This window comes from Schistocerca gregaria, chromosome 6 (genome assembly GCF_023897955.1).
Source record: "Schistocerca gregaria isolate iqSchGreg1 chromosome 6, iqSchGreg1.2, whole genome shotgun sequence".
In the NCBI taxonomy this organism is placed as follows: domain Eukaryota; kingdom Metazoa; phylum Arthropoda; class Insecta; order Orthoptera; family Acrididae; genus Schistocerca; species Schistocerca gregaria.
This window is the reverse complement of record NC_064925.1, coordinates 318,915,748-318,930,735: the sequence shown is the minus strand read 5'-3', so window position 1 is coordinate 318,930,735 and position 14,988 is coordinate 318,915,748. Positions and strand designations below refer to the sequence as shown.

Below are 14,988 nucleotides of genomic sequence, written 5' to 3'. Positions count from 1 at the left end.
AATGCCTAACTGGAGCATAATCGCGGGATAACTAAACTGGTGATTCTGGCAGAGTTAGTGAAGTTAACCGGCGGATAAGCTTTGACATTGGCAGGAATAGATACAGAATTAGTGATGACAAAATTGTTTGTTAGAATGAGGAAGAAGAAGAAACGGTGACATCACTTAAATTATGGAAGAATATGACAATTCCAAATTTATATAAAAATTTTGCACTACTACTTTTCGATCTCATGCTTGAGAAACTGGAACGTATGAATGAAGTGTAAAACTATTTCCTAACGTAAAGCTTTTTGCTTGTAGTAGGCCTAATAGGCATTTGATATTGGTACTTTGTGAATTATATTCTGCCGTGTTATGAAAATGACCATTTCTGACAAAACAGTCTCATTTATTTCGTGTGTGTTACAATTGCTGCAGTGTTATGAATACCTATTTTGTTTTATCTCGCAGACAGAGACAAAATACAGGTAATCAGGTCGAGAAACTACACCAGTCTTGAGCCTATTTGTAATTACAGCTTTTTCAGTATTAGACAATGGCATTTCGATTTTTCATGTAGGAAAATGTTTGATGAACTTTGATGAGGTAACAGATCCTGTCTTGCTTGTCTCTTCTCTTTGCTGGTTTTATGTATCCTATACTTAATTTTATGTCACACAAAGCAGCAAGTTGTTAGCTAATAGGGAATAAAGAGTGCAAATTTTCTGAAGAGGTTTCTTTTTTTCCCTTAAAAAAAAAAAGAAAAGAAAAGAAGAGAGAGAGAGAGAGAGAGAGAGAGAGAGAGAAGAGAGAGAGAGAGAGAGAGAGAGAGAGAGAGAGAGAGAAGAAGAAGAAGAAGAAGAAGAAGAAGAGGGGCAAGATGTCAGACCGGTCAACTGGAAGCAGGAGACGCACCATAGGACATTTCAATTTCCACTGTCCTGAATATAGTTTGATGGCATCCTGTACAAAATATACACGTTTCAATTCCACAGACCGAAAGACAGGAACATGCGATAAAGAATGCCGCGTGAAGAGGTGTGGCGCTGCACTTTGGCACACTTAAGATCAAATAACATGTCTTACTATTCCTCGGACACGTATGTTTTATGTATCAGACACTTCAGAAAGATGTGCGCTACAAAATGAACATATCCAGAATGAGATTTTCACTCTGCAGCAGAGTGTGCGCTGATATGAATTTATTTTATTTTATTATTTTTTTTTTAACATCCTGTCTCGAGCGTATTTTTAACTGGGAAATCCGGGATTTTTTTTTCCTTGTCCGCGTATACACCCTGTTGAGTAATGTTAGGTTTTTTATCTTTCATAATCTATAATTTTAATGTTCTCATCAGCTTCAGACTGGATAAAGAAGTTATAATAACTGAAAAGTATGTGAATATATGAAGTTCTTCTGCAGAGACCAACTATCATGTAAATTTGAATAAAATTCAATAGAGAAACCAGCACTGAAAGTTTCATTTTATATTAAGAGTACAAGCCTTGGTACATTTCAGGCTGTATTACTTGTCAGGCACAGCAGTAATAAATTATATGGACAGACCTTCGTCATGAATGAATGCCTCTCTGCAATTAGTACTAGATGAGTGGCCCTGCATTGTTTCAGGTACCAGCTATCTGCAGAGGACTTTGCAGCCTTTTTGATGACAAGGGCAAAATGTAGCTGAGTTGTTAGTGTCTGAAAAAAGAGATCATGGAAACAGTTCCCGAGCACCATAAACCATTCCACTAAAAGCACAGCCATACGGGAAACTATAAGGAGGATTTCTGGGAGAGGAGAGAGGTGTCTAGTGACTTTGTAGTTTGTAATGGAAGTGTCCAGACCAACCCATGAGATATTGCACAGGCAGTAAGTGGCCTACTTTCACACACTTACTGTCACTACCAGACAGGGTTTGGCTTTCTGACACTGTACTGTGGTTGTTGAGAGGGCAGTTTCGACTTCAGTTCCAGCACTGGTGAAGAATACGTTTGCCCCTTCTCCATATGGGTGCTGGCTTCTGTGTTATCTGCAGCTTCTGACATGTCACCTGGTCATGATAGGGTCCATTATAAAACATACACTCCTGGAAATTGAAATAAGAACACCGTGAATTCATTGTCCCAGGAAGGGGAAACTTTATAGAGACATTCCTGGGGTCAGATACATCACATGATCACACTGACAGAACCACAGGCACATAGACACAGGCAACAGAGCATGAACAAAGTCGGCACTAGTACAGTGCATATCCACCTTTCGCAGCAATGCAGGCTGCTATTCTCCCATGGAGACGATCGTAGAGATGCTGGATGTAGTCCTGTGGAACGGCTTGCCATGCCATTTCCACCTGGCGCCTCAGTTGGACTTGCATTTGTGCTGGACGTGCAGACCGCATGAGACGACGCTTCATCCAGTCCCAAACATGCTCAATGGGGGACAGATCCGGAGATCTTTCTGGCCAGGGTAGTTGACTTACACCTTCTAGAGCACGTTGGGTGGCACGGGATACATGCGGACGTGCATTGTCCTGTTGGAACAGCAAGTTCCCTTGCCGGTCTAGGAATGGTAGAACGATGGGTTCGATGACGGTTTGGATGTACCGTGCACTATTCAGTGTCCCCTCGACGATCACCAGAGGTGTACGGCCAGTGTAGGAGATCGCTCCCCACACCATGATGCCGGGTGTTGGCCCTGTGTGCCTCGGTCGTATGCATTCCTGATTGTGGCCCTCACCTGCACGGCGCCAAACACGCATACGACCATCATTGGCACCAAGGCAGAAGCGACTCTCATCGCTGAAGACGACACGTCTCCATTCGTCCCTCCATTCACGCCTGTCGCGACACCACTGGAGGCGGGCTGCATGATGTTGGGGCGTGAGCCAAAGACGGCCTAACGGTGTGCGGGACCGTAGGCCAGCTTCATGGAGACGGTTGCGAATGGTCCTCGCCGATATCCCAGGAGCAACAGTGTCCCTAATTTGCTGGGAAGTGGCGGTGCGGTCCCCTACGGCACTGCGTAGGATCCTACGGTCTTGGCGTGCATCCGTGCGTCGCTGCGGTCCGGTCCCAGGTCGACGGGCACGTGCACCTTCCGCCGACCACTGGCGACAACATCGATGTACTGTGGAGACCTCACGCCCCACGTGTTGAGCAATTCGGCGGTACGTCCACCTGGCCTCCCGCATGCCCACTATACGCCCTCGCTCAAAGTCCGTCAACTGCACATACGGTTCACGTCCACGCTGTCGCGGCATGCTACCAGTGTTAAAGACTGCAATGGAGCTCCGTATGCCACGGCAAACTGGCTGACACTGACGGCGGCGGTGCACAAATGCTGCGCAGCTAGCGCCATTCGACGGCCAACACCGCGGTTCCTGGTGTGTCCGCTGTGCCGTGCGTGTGATCATTGCTTGTACAGCCCTCTCGCAGTGTCCGGATCAAGTATGGTGAGTCTGACACACCGGTGTCAATGTGTTCTTTTTTTCCATTTCCAGGAGTGTAGTATCTCAAAGAGCAGAGAAAAGAAATCATTCTTGCCCTTTTTATCCTCATTTTGGCATCAGGATACATTCCTTACTCATGACATGATCAGCTGCCACCTTTTCTGGATCTTGTAATCAGGCAGCTCCTCTATGACTTTCAGTATGGGTTCAGGAGATATCGCTCCACCTTCGATAACTTGGCCATCTTAGAAGTAGCTATACAATGGGTCTTTGTGCACCAGCATCACTTGATGGTTATATTTTTTTCATTGAGTTGGCCTACAATACTACTTGGAGGCATATTATCCTCGGGCAGGTCCATGATTTGTGTTTTTGAGGATGTCTTCGCCTCCTGCCTCTCAGCATGCTATTTTAGATATCAAGTTGGCAAAATATTCTCCGACCACTCTGAGCAAGAGAATGATGGCCCCCAAGACATTGTTTTAAGTGTAACTGTCTTTGCCATAGCTATTAATAGCATCACATCAGTAGTTAAACATCCTGCCCAGTGTTCTTTATTTGTTGACAACTTCACCTTCTTTTGTTCTTCCTTGAGTCTTGCAACATCAACTTGTCTGTTGCAACTGGATGTCTGTGAATTGGAGGAATGTACAGAGAAAAGGGGTTTTAATTCCTCCAATGAGAAGTGTTTGTGCATTCTTTCTAATCATTCACATTCTGTTTTAAACTTCCCCATGTTCCAGTTGGGGGCACTGTCCATACTTTTAATGACACAGTTGGATTTCTGGGCCTCACATTTGACTTTAAAGTTATGCTGTTGCCATACATTGGGGACCTGAAAAGATGGTCCCTAAAACCACTCAGTATTTTAAAATGTCATAGCCACGTTTTGTGGGAGCACACCAAACTTGTGTTCTCCAGTTTTACATAGCTTTCATGTCACCTTGGCTTTATTATAAGCTTACAATGTAGGAATATGCATGGCACACTCATTTAAAAACATTGGACATGGTGCACCATGAAGAAATTCTTCTGGCCACTGAGGCCTGCCCTTAGAACCAGACCCAAAACAAACTTTTGAAATGGGGCAAGTGAACTGCTACTTCACATGGTGCAAATGGCTTGTAAAACAATGTCCACAGCCTTCACACCTGCATATCATACTAATGTTTGGCCCCCAATGGAAATGCTTTTTCATAAGCGGCAATGAGTGGCGAGACCCTGTTGGATTCATGCAGAGGATTACCTTTTAGAGATGGGGTCTCCGCCTTGGCCCAGAGGCCCAAAATTATTTTAGCTTGATGCATTATACTAAACACTGAACTACAGATTTTACGTTTCAGTCTCTGTTTTAACATTTTATGTAGGCATCACAGGTTTAGAGTTGTGTAGACTGATGGTTCCAAACAAGGGGACTGTCTTGACTGTTCAGTAGTGTTACCCAACTGTGTCTTCAGGGTTTGTCTTCCTCGTGAGTACACTGTATTTGCCCTCAAGGCACTCGAGTGGATGAGATGTCTTCAGAGCAAGCAATTTCTCATTTGCTCCGATTTCCTTACTGCCTTACAATCATTGCATCACATCAACACAGCAGAGAAACTGGTCTAGCTAATGCAAGACCAAGTGTACTTCCTTGAAGGGCAACAGGTATCGTTCTGCTGAGTACCAGGACACTTGGTAATTTGGGCAGATCCAGTGTGTAGGGAATCCGATGGGACAGAATGCACCATTCCCCTACGGGTTGTCATTGTCAGAGATCCATACAGTGTGGTGGGAGGAGTGGCTGGCAGTAGAGGATAATAAGCTGTGGTTGGTGAAGCCAACTGCCTGGCCATGGTGTATCATCACTCTCCCCTAATACATTGCTTTCTATTCTGGCAAGAGGCTCCCTCGGTCTCTGATGCCTGTGATGTGCAACTCACTATGTACCAAATTTTGTACTGAATGCATTTTGTAGTGTGAATGAGAGGGCAGGAGCGAATTTCAGTGGGTATCTGCACCCTAAAGGACGAGTGTGATGAAGGTCTTAGACTTTTGAAGTCTCTTGACTCCAGCTAAACTCTTAGGCCAGAAATTTGAGTGTGTTGCAGAATGGGCTGGTTCATCCTTTAGTTTCAGCAGTAGGTCAGCTACAGCTGTGTGCTGTATTATTTTACTTCTTTCTCACGCCTTTTCTTTTTGTTGCATGTTTTCATTCTGAGAATGTACATGTTTTTTGTCATTTTTGTGTATGTGTATGGGTGGGGAGAGCATGGGTGTGGGTGCGTGCTTTAGCACTCTTAGGCCTTTTTCTCTGTTTGTCTTGTTACACTTTTAATCATTTTGCATCCTTTAACCATCCTCATCTCATGAAATTTTACCATGAGCATTAAGAATTTTCTGTCATGTGCCCACAACAACATGTCATTGTCATCGAGTCTGAAGGCAGCCCTTTCATATCCTGGTGGTTTTCATTATTAGTATTCGGCAAGAAGCGGTACAGCTGATGGCAAAAAATTCCTGATTATTATAAAATGTGATAATGTTGTGAAATCCTAAATTGTGCATAGTATCCTTTTAAGTACAAGATAGAATACTTTCAATGGTGATCCGTTTATTGATATAAATGTTAAACTCAACTGATTTTGTGGTACTGTTATAGAAGAATAGGCTGTTTGCTGGCACCAGGTTGCACCGCCTTCTTTCTCTCTCTTCATCATTGGTGACACACACTCTACATCAAAGTCTTTCCTTTCTAGCCAACAAATATTTCTTGGATGACCTTAGCTGGAAACATTTCCAGATGTTGATAAATTATATGTTGGTGCATATGTGTGGTTTTTATGAAGATGTCATTTAATACTCATTATGGTTACTGACAATATAATGCCCACTCATCATAGTCATTGACAATTTACATTTACACATCTTATATGTTGGACACACCACCTGCCAATGTTAGATCTAGTTGATTCTGAAATGTTACTACAGTAAAAAATAAAAATAAAAATTTATACTTACTGGTAGTACCAAACACAAGTTCAAACTAGAAGTTACAGAAATGCTACTTTTTGGAACCAATAATGGCTTTCTTAGGCAAAGCAGAGGAAAGGATGAAAGGATTGGAATAAATGTGGTCCCATAGAGAGTCAGAGAGAAAGTTGTCCAAGATTTTGGGTTCAACAGAGACTGTAATGCCAAATGGAGGTTATTTATTACTGAGATGGTAGAAACAGGTATAAAATCAGTAGTGAAGACAATCAGAAAATCAGGGGTGGGGAAGGAGTGACTGGAAATTGAACTAAAATGGAAAAAGGGCAAGCCCAGAGAAAAAAGCCAAAAAATAATGGAAGAAAAACAGTGTCAAATGTGCATGTGACAGCTAAATGTGCATGTAGGCAACAAACATGATGTAAGTGTCAAACAGATTAAGAAAATGTAAGGATTATATATTTTGAAGAACTGAAAAACAGATTGTAGTTATTGTGTAGATGAAATATGAATTATTAAGGAATATATGCTGTAATTACTGGTAACAATACCAGAGAAGAAAAGTGCTACTCACCATATAGCGCTCACGACTCAGCATCTCTGCTATATGGTGAGTAGCAACTTTCCTTCTCTGGTACTGTTGCATTCCATCCTGGATTTTCCATTGTTTGTAATCACTGGTAACTTATACAGATATCAGGGTGGTAACACATGCGTTTGTGGGGATATTGATAGCGACACACATTGTTGGCCAGAGAGTATCTGTGGGCAATTCAACAACAGCAGTGCATTCTTAGTCATGATATGATGTAGACATATTGATATGTTCAAAATACACAATAGTGTGCACAAAATCAGCATGTAGAACTCATTTCAAACTGTATGATTAATGAAAAATGTCATATAAAGATGTGAAACAAATACTAACAAAGAGATAGTGGGGCTGGCCAGTACTTACCTTAGCTCAGTACAGCCGATAGATACACAAAAAACAGAACCGAAAATTTACGTTCCTAGCTTTCAGAACAAATGTTCCTTCATCAGGGAGGAGAGAGGGGAAAGAAAGGGAAGAAGGGAAAGTGGATTCAGTTACTCACAACCCAGGTTATGAAGCAACAGGGAAAGGAAAACAGGGAGGGTAGCAAGGATGGAGGCATGGTTGTCAGAGGGAAGCCAAAGATATTCTACTGTAAGTACTGTGCCAGCTTCAAACCAAAGAGGATGCATACAGAAGTAAAGAGATATATAGTATAAAGATAAACACTGTGGTCTGGACTCATGGTGAAGAAACACTCCTTAATTTCCTCTATAACCTTAACTCCTTTTCGAATCTGAATTTCACCTTGTCCTTCTCCAAAACCCAAGCCACCTTCCTGGATGTTGACCTTCATCTTGTTGAAGCTCACATCCACAGCTCTGTCTATATCAAACCCACAAACAAACAACAGTGCCTTCACTTTGATAGCTGCCAGCCATTCCACATCAAACGCTCCCTTCCCTACAGCCTAGGTATTCGTGGCAAACAAACGTATCTCCTCCAGTGACGAATCCCTCAACAATTACACCAATAACCTGACCAGTGCTTTCCTCTCCCACAACTATCCTACAGACCTTGTCCACAAACAGATCTCCCGAACAATACATTCCTCCCCGTCCAACAACAATGTTCCTACCCCCAGACCACACAGAAGCATCCCCCTTGTCACCCAATATTATCCTGGCCTCAAATACATCAACAAATTACTCCGCCAGGCATATGACTTTCTCAAGTCAACCCCTAAAATGAGATCATCCCTTGACAAAATTCTCCCCTCGCTACCCCGAGTTGCCTTTCGCCGCCCCCCTAACCTCTGTAACATCCTTGTTAAACCCTACAATATTCCCAGACTACCTTCTCTACCCAGCGGTTCCTCCCCCTGTAACCGACCCCGCTGCAAAACCTGCCCCATGCATCCCCCCACAACCACCTGCTCCAGCCCCACTACTGGTTAAACATACACAATTGAAGGCAGGGCCACGTGTGAAACGACACATGTCATTTATCAGCTGACATGCCTGCACTGCACAGCCTTTTACATCGGTATGACAACAACTAAACTGGCTGAGCGCATGAACGGACACAGACAAACTGTCCGCCTAGGAGATGTCCAACACCCAGTAGCGGAGCATGCCCTCCAGCATAATTCTAGGGACCTAGGAACCTGCTACACCATATGTGCCATTTGGCTTCTCCCACCCAACGCCAGTCCCTCTGAACTGTGGAGATGTGAACTTGCACTCCAACACATCCTTTAATCCTGCCATCCCCCTGGACTGAACCTACGTTAAACAACCTCACTCCCATTTACTCTTCAGTCTTCTCCTCTTTCCCTTTCCTCTTTAGCCATTCACACATCTTTTCATCCTACATAGTTGTGTTTATCTTTATACTATATACCTCTTCACTTCTGTATGCATCCTCTTTGGTTTGAAGCTGGCACAGTACTTACAGTAGAATATCTTTGGCTTCCCTCTGACAACCATGCCTCCATCCTTGCTACACTCCATGTTTTCCTTTCCCTGTTGCTTCATAACTTGGGTTGTGAGTAACTAAATCCACTTTCCCTTCTTCCCTTTCTTTCCCCTCTCTCCTCCCTGATGATGGAACATTTGTTCCGAAAGCTAGGAACGTAAATTTTCGGTTCTGTTTTTTGTGTATCTATCGGCTGTACTGAGCTGAGGTAAGTACTGGCCAGCCCCTCTATCTCTAGTATTTGTTTCATTTCAAACTGTGATATGCTTCCAGAGTCAACTGCAGTGACTGTGCCATGTGTTGTGACCAGGCATTTTCCCACTTTGGTTGGGTACTATGACAACTCTAGTGCTGAATTTCGTACTGTACTGCAATCTCAGCAAGCGACCTTGTCACCGATACCAGCTTGGCTGACCCTAACCGAGCTACATCATGGCCACTACATGCCTCAAAGGCTCAGCTCCCAGCCTAAACTGCCACTTACAAATATCCAGCATGCTGGAGTAGCTGTGTGTCTGCAATGAACAACAATGAACAGTTACAACACATACAGATAACTGTTATCTGTATGTGCTGTAGCTGTTCTTTGCATGCTTTTAACATGGTTTTCACATCTTCGGAAGTGTTATTTTTGACTATGTTACGATGATTTGAAAATGGATTTCGTCTAGAAACTAGTCATTGAATGAATAAAAAAGTAAAATTTGCAACTTTGGACTGGTTTTTCATTCTACTAAACTGCCCCTGTTTTGACCAGAACAACCCCTTTATGGTTCACCACTGTGAACTGTGTATTGAGTTCATTAGGCATTTCAGATGATGACATCTGATTTCTCACCCTGATTCATCATCTGACAGAATAAGCCAACCTAATCAGTGACATCATATTTGTACTGCATACCAACTAAAAATATGATGCTGTCAAATCCACACTGTTACATTAATACTCAAGGGCACCTGAATGACACTTAAACCAGGCTGTCTGTGACGAACAATTGGGTATAGAATGCCATCTCAGCTTTGGCAACAACTCTGAGCTACACTTGATGTTAACCTCATGCTCGATACTGTCATTTGGATACTCTGGATTGTTACATTTTGACCTCAGCTACAACTGGTAATGATATCACTCAAAGCTGACTCCTTGGAAAAATGGTTGGCACTGGCAGATAAAAAGTTTACAGTACTAATGCACCACAAAAAAATTGACAAAGTGAATAATTCCACATTTCACAGCATGCAACCATTGCTGGGCACCCTGTTGACCAACTCAATGATCCTCCATGACTACGCATGAAGAGTATGTCACTGACTCCTCCCCCGAAAAGCGGAGAGGGTAGCAGACACACTATGTCAGCACTAGCTGTTAACAAGGCCACAGGTGCCATACCATTGACAGTTTGGTGTCACTGCATGTAACTGCCATGCACCATGTGCATTCCCAAACTCCTAAACTCCTGATGCTGGACACAATAAGACACCTGCTTTCGTTGTACCAAGTTGCTGACAGTCACTCTAGGTGACTCAAAAGCGCAATTCTTGTTCCCCTTGCCCCTCGGCTGCGTGTCTGGAAGGCTGATTGTATGTCTTCGAGTTCAACTCGAGAAAGCCCTGTTTCGTGAACACTGAATCCGGAGTTAACTCAGTACCCCTGGAGAGCACATCGACATTCAAAAAAAAAGGCAGTGCTACAACTTCATGTGGCTAATAATTTAAAGATACAATGCATGGATCTACCACATGCACCTAACAATTGTCGTTTCATCAACAGCTTCCAGTGACCTCTTACATCATAGATGTCATGGGACTGATAGTGGGAATTAGCTTCCTGCATCACTTCCCTGTCTCTCTGGACATACAACATGCTTCATCCCTGAACCATGATATAGGCCACTTGGTCCTTGGTCTATTTGCCCTGACACTTCCATTCCCACATGACACTACACGTTACAGCATGTTGATGATTTTGCACACACAGTGGTAGAAAACTGGTACATGCAATGTCTCAAATATAGGTCTCGTCACTCTCTACTCACACTAGAACAAAGGCACAAGTATGTGAGATACATAATGGCACTGTGTGTCACATCCTACCACCATCTGGGCCATCAGTACGTCACTGGCCCCAGCTAACTTATGCGTTACTAAGACAGTGATTCATGAACTGTTACAAGGAGGCCTAGTTTGCCCGTCCGGCAGTCCATGGACATCACTGATCAAATTAGTACCAAAAACAGCTGGAGTTTTGAGATTCTGTGGAGACTACAGAGATCTCAACATCTGTATAGTGCAGGACAGCTACCCAGTACCCATTATGCAAGATGTCAAGCATTTGTAGCAGGCGCAACTGAATTCAGTATAACTGAATCTAAAAATGCTTACCTCAAATCCTAATGCACAAAAATGACTTCACAAAAACAGCAATTTTGAAGAACACAGCTTAGAACAGGCAGCACTTCATTGGCTTTTCTGGTTCATTTTCTCCTTCGTCTATTTGGATGACATTTACATCTTTTCGGCTTTATCCAAAAACCACAACGGACACCTCAAACAAATTCTTACTGCCTTAAAAAGATGGGGATGTGGTGATCAATAGGTCAAATTTCAGTTACTGAAGACAGAAGTTACCTTTCTTGGGCACATAGTTGGTGCTACAGGGATCAGACTGACCTTGGACTGAGCCGACATAGTAATACAGTTTCCTAGAATTACCATGATTTCTGTCGATTCTTAGGAATTTTGAACTTTTGCCAGTGTCACCTGCCACAAGCAGTGATTTTACAAGTGCCGTTCACTGATTTTCTGGCAGGATCTAACAAGCAAGGGAGGAGGAAGACTGATTCGACTTCAAAGATGAAGGATGCATTCGAACTTATTAAGGATTGCCTGCACACATCATCACATTGGCCCACCCCATTACAGACACACAGACATCAGACATGTAGTGACCCTGCAGTTGATGCCGTACTACAACAGCTGAAGCCCTTTCGGTTCTTCTCACAGAAACTTACATCCTCTCAATTCAAATGATTGGCCTTCGATTGTGAACTTATTGTTGTTTATGAGGTGATGAGGTACTTCTTTGAAGCTACTGAAAGGTGACATGTTATAGTGTTTTCAGATCATAAACCACTCCTGAAGTCAAATGACATCTCTTGGAGCGTATCAGCTCTAATGCTACTGACACGTGGACCTTATCTCCCGGTATACTATGGATATCTACGACCTATACAGGGCTGTCTATCGTGTCACCAACTACATATCACAAGTCAGTGTTATCTTCCTCCAATTCAATTATGAGAAGATAAGTCACTGATTAGTGAAATGATGCGAGCATTGGAGAATTGATGTGCAGCGAGTTACAGGATCCAGCTGTTGGTGCCACAAACAATTTTTGACCAACTCCACAGCTCGTCCCACATGGGTGTTTTTAGACCCACAGTCTGCTTCACTACTGAATGCTTTATGTGGCCCAACATGATGTGGGACTGCTGTATCTGGATGCAGGTATGCAGATCATACCAAGGCAGTCAAGTCGTTAGATGTGCACAACCGTGATCAGGTCATTTTGAAATTTCAAAAGCTTGCTTCCACCACGTACACATTGATCTCGTCAGCTCTCTCCTGGATTCAGGGGGATTCACGTATCTACTATCAATGACAGAGCCTCCTGATGGGTGGAAGCAGCCACCCTCAAGGACACCAGGGCAGAGTCCATTGCCCACACCTTTGTAGAAACATGAAAAGTGCATTTTGGCATGCCAGACATGATAACTACAGACCAAGGCTGCCAGTTTGAGTTGACACTGTTAGGTGCACTGTGTAATCTCTGTGGAATCAAATGCAGCTGCACTACGACCCATCACCCCCAGTGTAAAGACTAATCGAGCAGTGGCATAGGACTCTCAAAGCCGCCCTGGACATCAGGATGTGGGCTGAGGCATTACCATGGTAACTACTCGGCATCTGAACCATCTTCGGGGGCGGGGGGCGGGGGGGGGGGGGGGGGGGGGGGGTTGTTCGAATCCCCTGCCAAGATATTTACTCCCACTCTGCACTGGGCGCCCAAGGTCTTCATACACAGAGTGCTCTAACATTGTGAAGACATCATGCTTAAGGGATGCCACTGTCTGGCTTGTGCTGCAGCGCCATACACAGGACCTTTCAAAGTTCACAAGAGAGGCACACATGCTTGACTTTCTGATTAATGGCAAATCACTTGACACCAGCTTCGGTTCTCCAGGGGAACACCATCCCAAATGCCATGAAAAATGACTTCAACGACTGGCCTCTGCCCAGTGCCTGGGTGGGCAGCCTCAGTGCAGCGTACTCTGTTATCAGTAGGCTTATTGTAAGACTTCAATTCAGACACAGGACATTGCATGCACCCGATGGCATCACCACGTGTACTCGCTACCCAATGACGTTGACTATGCCCCCATCTCATTCTACCTTTCAACAGATGGCAGTTGCCTCTGACTAGGGCAGATCCTGCTGCAGAGATGACACCCACTGCCACTGCTCCCTTCGCCCCCAACTGGACTGCCAGAGGCCCAGTGTGGCCACACCAGCCACCTTCCATACCACCTGCTACCCTTCCAGCTGTACAGCACTAGTGCCACCCGCACACGCAACATGACTACGAGAAATGGTCAAGCTTGTCTTGTGTTGCAGCCAGCCATGACACAGCTGGTCATGCACACCTATCAATGCTGTGTACCCAGATGACAGCACCATTCATATCTCTCTACTGTGAGGGGGTGTAGGACTCTGTGAAGATATCAATAGCGACAAGCATCGCTAGCCAGAGAGCAGATTAATATCTGCGGACAAGTCAAAGACAGCAGTCCATTCTGAATCATCATATGATGTAGACATGTTGACGTATCATGCTTTGTGGATAAATTATATTCACTATCAGACGTCTTGATTCAGTTACTGGGACGTTCCCCATCACTCAGAACTGAAATATTCCCAATATTAATACCATGACTGTACATATAAACATCAGACAATTATGCTTACAAGGAATACTGGAACTGCATCTTATTGCTAATATTACCAGCAATATCACATCATTTTCCATTAATGATTTGCCTATCTCAGACCAGAAAGTGTGTATTAAATAATTATTTGACATGGATTTTGAGATGAATCTGATGACTGATAATTATTTTATAGTGAAATGTAAGTTCTTTCAATTTTTTTGTGAAAATAATATAATGAGAAAATATAATAATTCATGAAATTAATTGAACCTTGTTTTTCCCTTTTGTGGCAGACCAACATCGAACTTGCACTACAGGATTTGACTGCTCTGGCTAGTCAAGAAATACATCGTGATCATGCTGGTCTTGCTCTGGGATTGGCTAGGGCTTATACTCAACTTAAACAGACTACTCGTGCACGTAACCAACTGAAACGTGTAGCACGTTCACCTTGGCGTTTTGAGGAGGCAGACTATTTAGAACAGTGAGTATTTTTTTAAATAATTTGTTGCACTGAAGTCTATGGCTGCTATCCCACTTGTAGCTACTTGAATGAAGTGTGGCTGCAGCAGTAGCAAGAAGCAGTCACGCTACACAGAAAATTTTTATGGAACACCCAAGCTGCCAGAGGGGGATAATGACCCCTGTTTACGTTTAGTGGTTTTGCTGTTTCCTCGTCATTTACAATTCACACATCAAATGAAAACAAGAAAAAATTTCTGTGGCCAGGAGATCTCAAGTGAATTAAAATACATTCACATAATTACGGAAGGCTAAAATATGTTATTAGTTTCAGTTTTCTGATTTTTATTTCCACATATTTAGCAGTCAAGCAGTAATTGCCTCGCACAACAGTGAAATTATTTTTGTCAATTTGCTTTTATTGTTTCTGCAGATACAGTCACTTTATAAGAAACGAAGTGTTTCATTCCATGCTATTGGGTAGTTTCAACTGTTCACTGGATTTTAAGTGCACATTTTCATCTTCTGTCGCATTTGGCATTATGTCGTAATAAAGAATCAAACACGAAACAATACCTGAAAAGGTTAATATCAGCTTGGGGTCTACTTCATTTTGAATATG

General features: G+C 43.3%; 1 protein-coding gene across 2 annotated transcripts in view; it reads left to right on the top strand.

The window, feature by feature from the left end:
- LOC126278379 (tetratricopeptide repeat protein 21B-like) overlaps positions 1-14,988 on the top strand; it is a 268,639-nt gene that overhangs the window by 234,016 nt on the left and 19,635 nt on the right. For both annotated transcript variants that reach the window (XM_049978456.1, XM_049978457.1), the window contains exon 18: positions 14,198-14,388. In XM_049978456.1, coding sequence (XP_049834413.1) covers positions 14,198-14,388 — 191 coding nt within the window. The remainder of the gene's footprint in view (positions 1-14,197; positions 14,389-14,988) is intronic.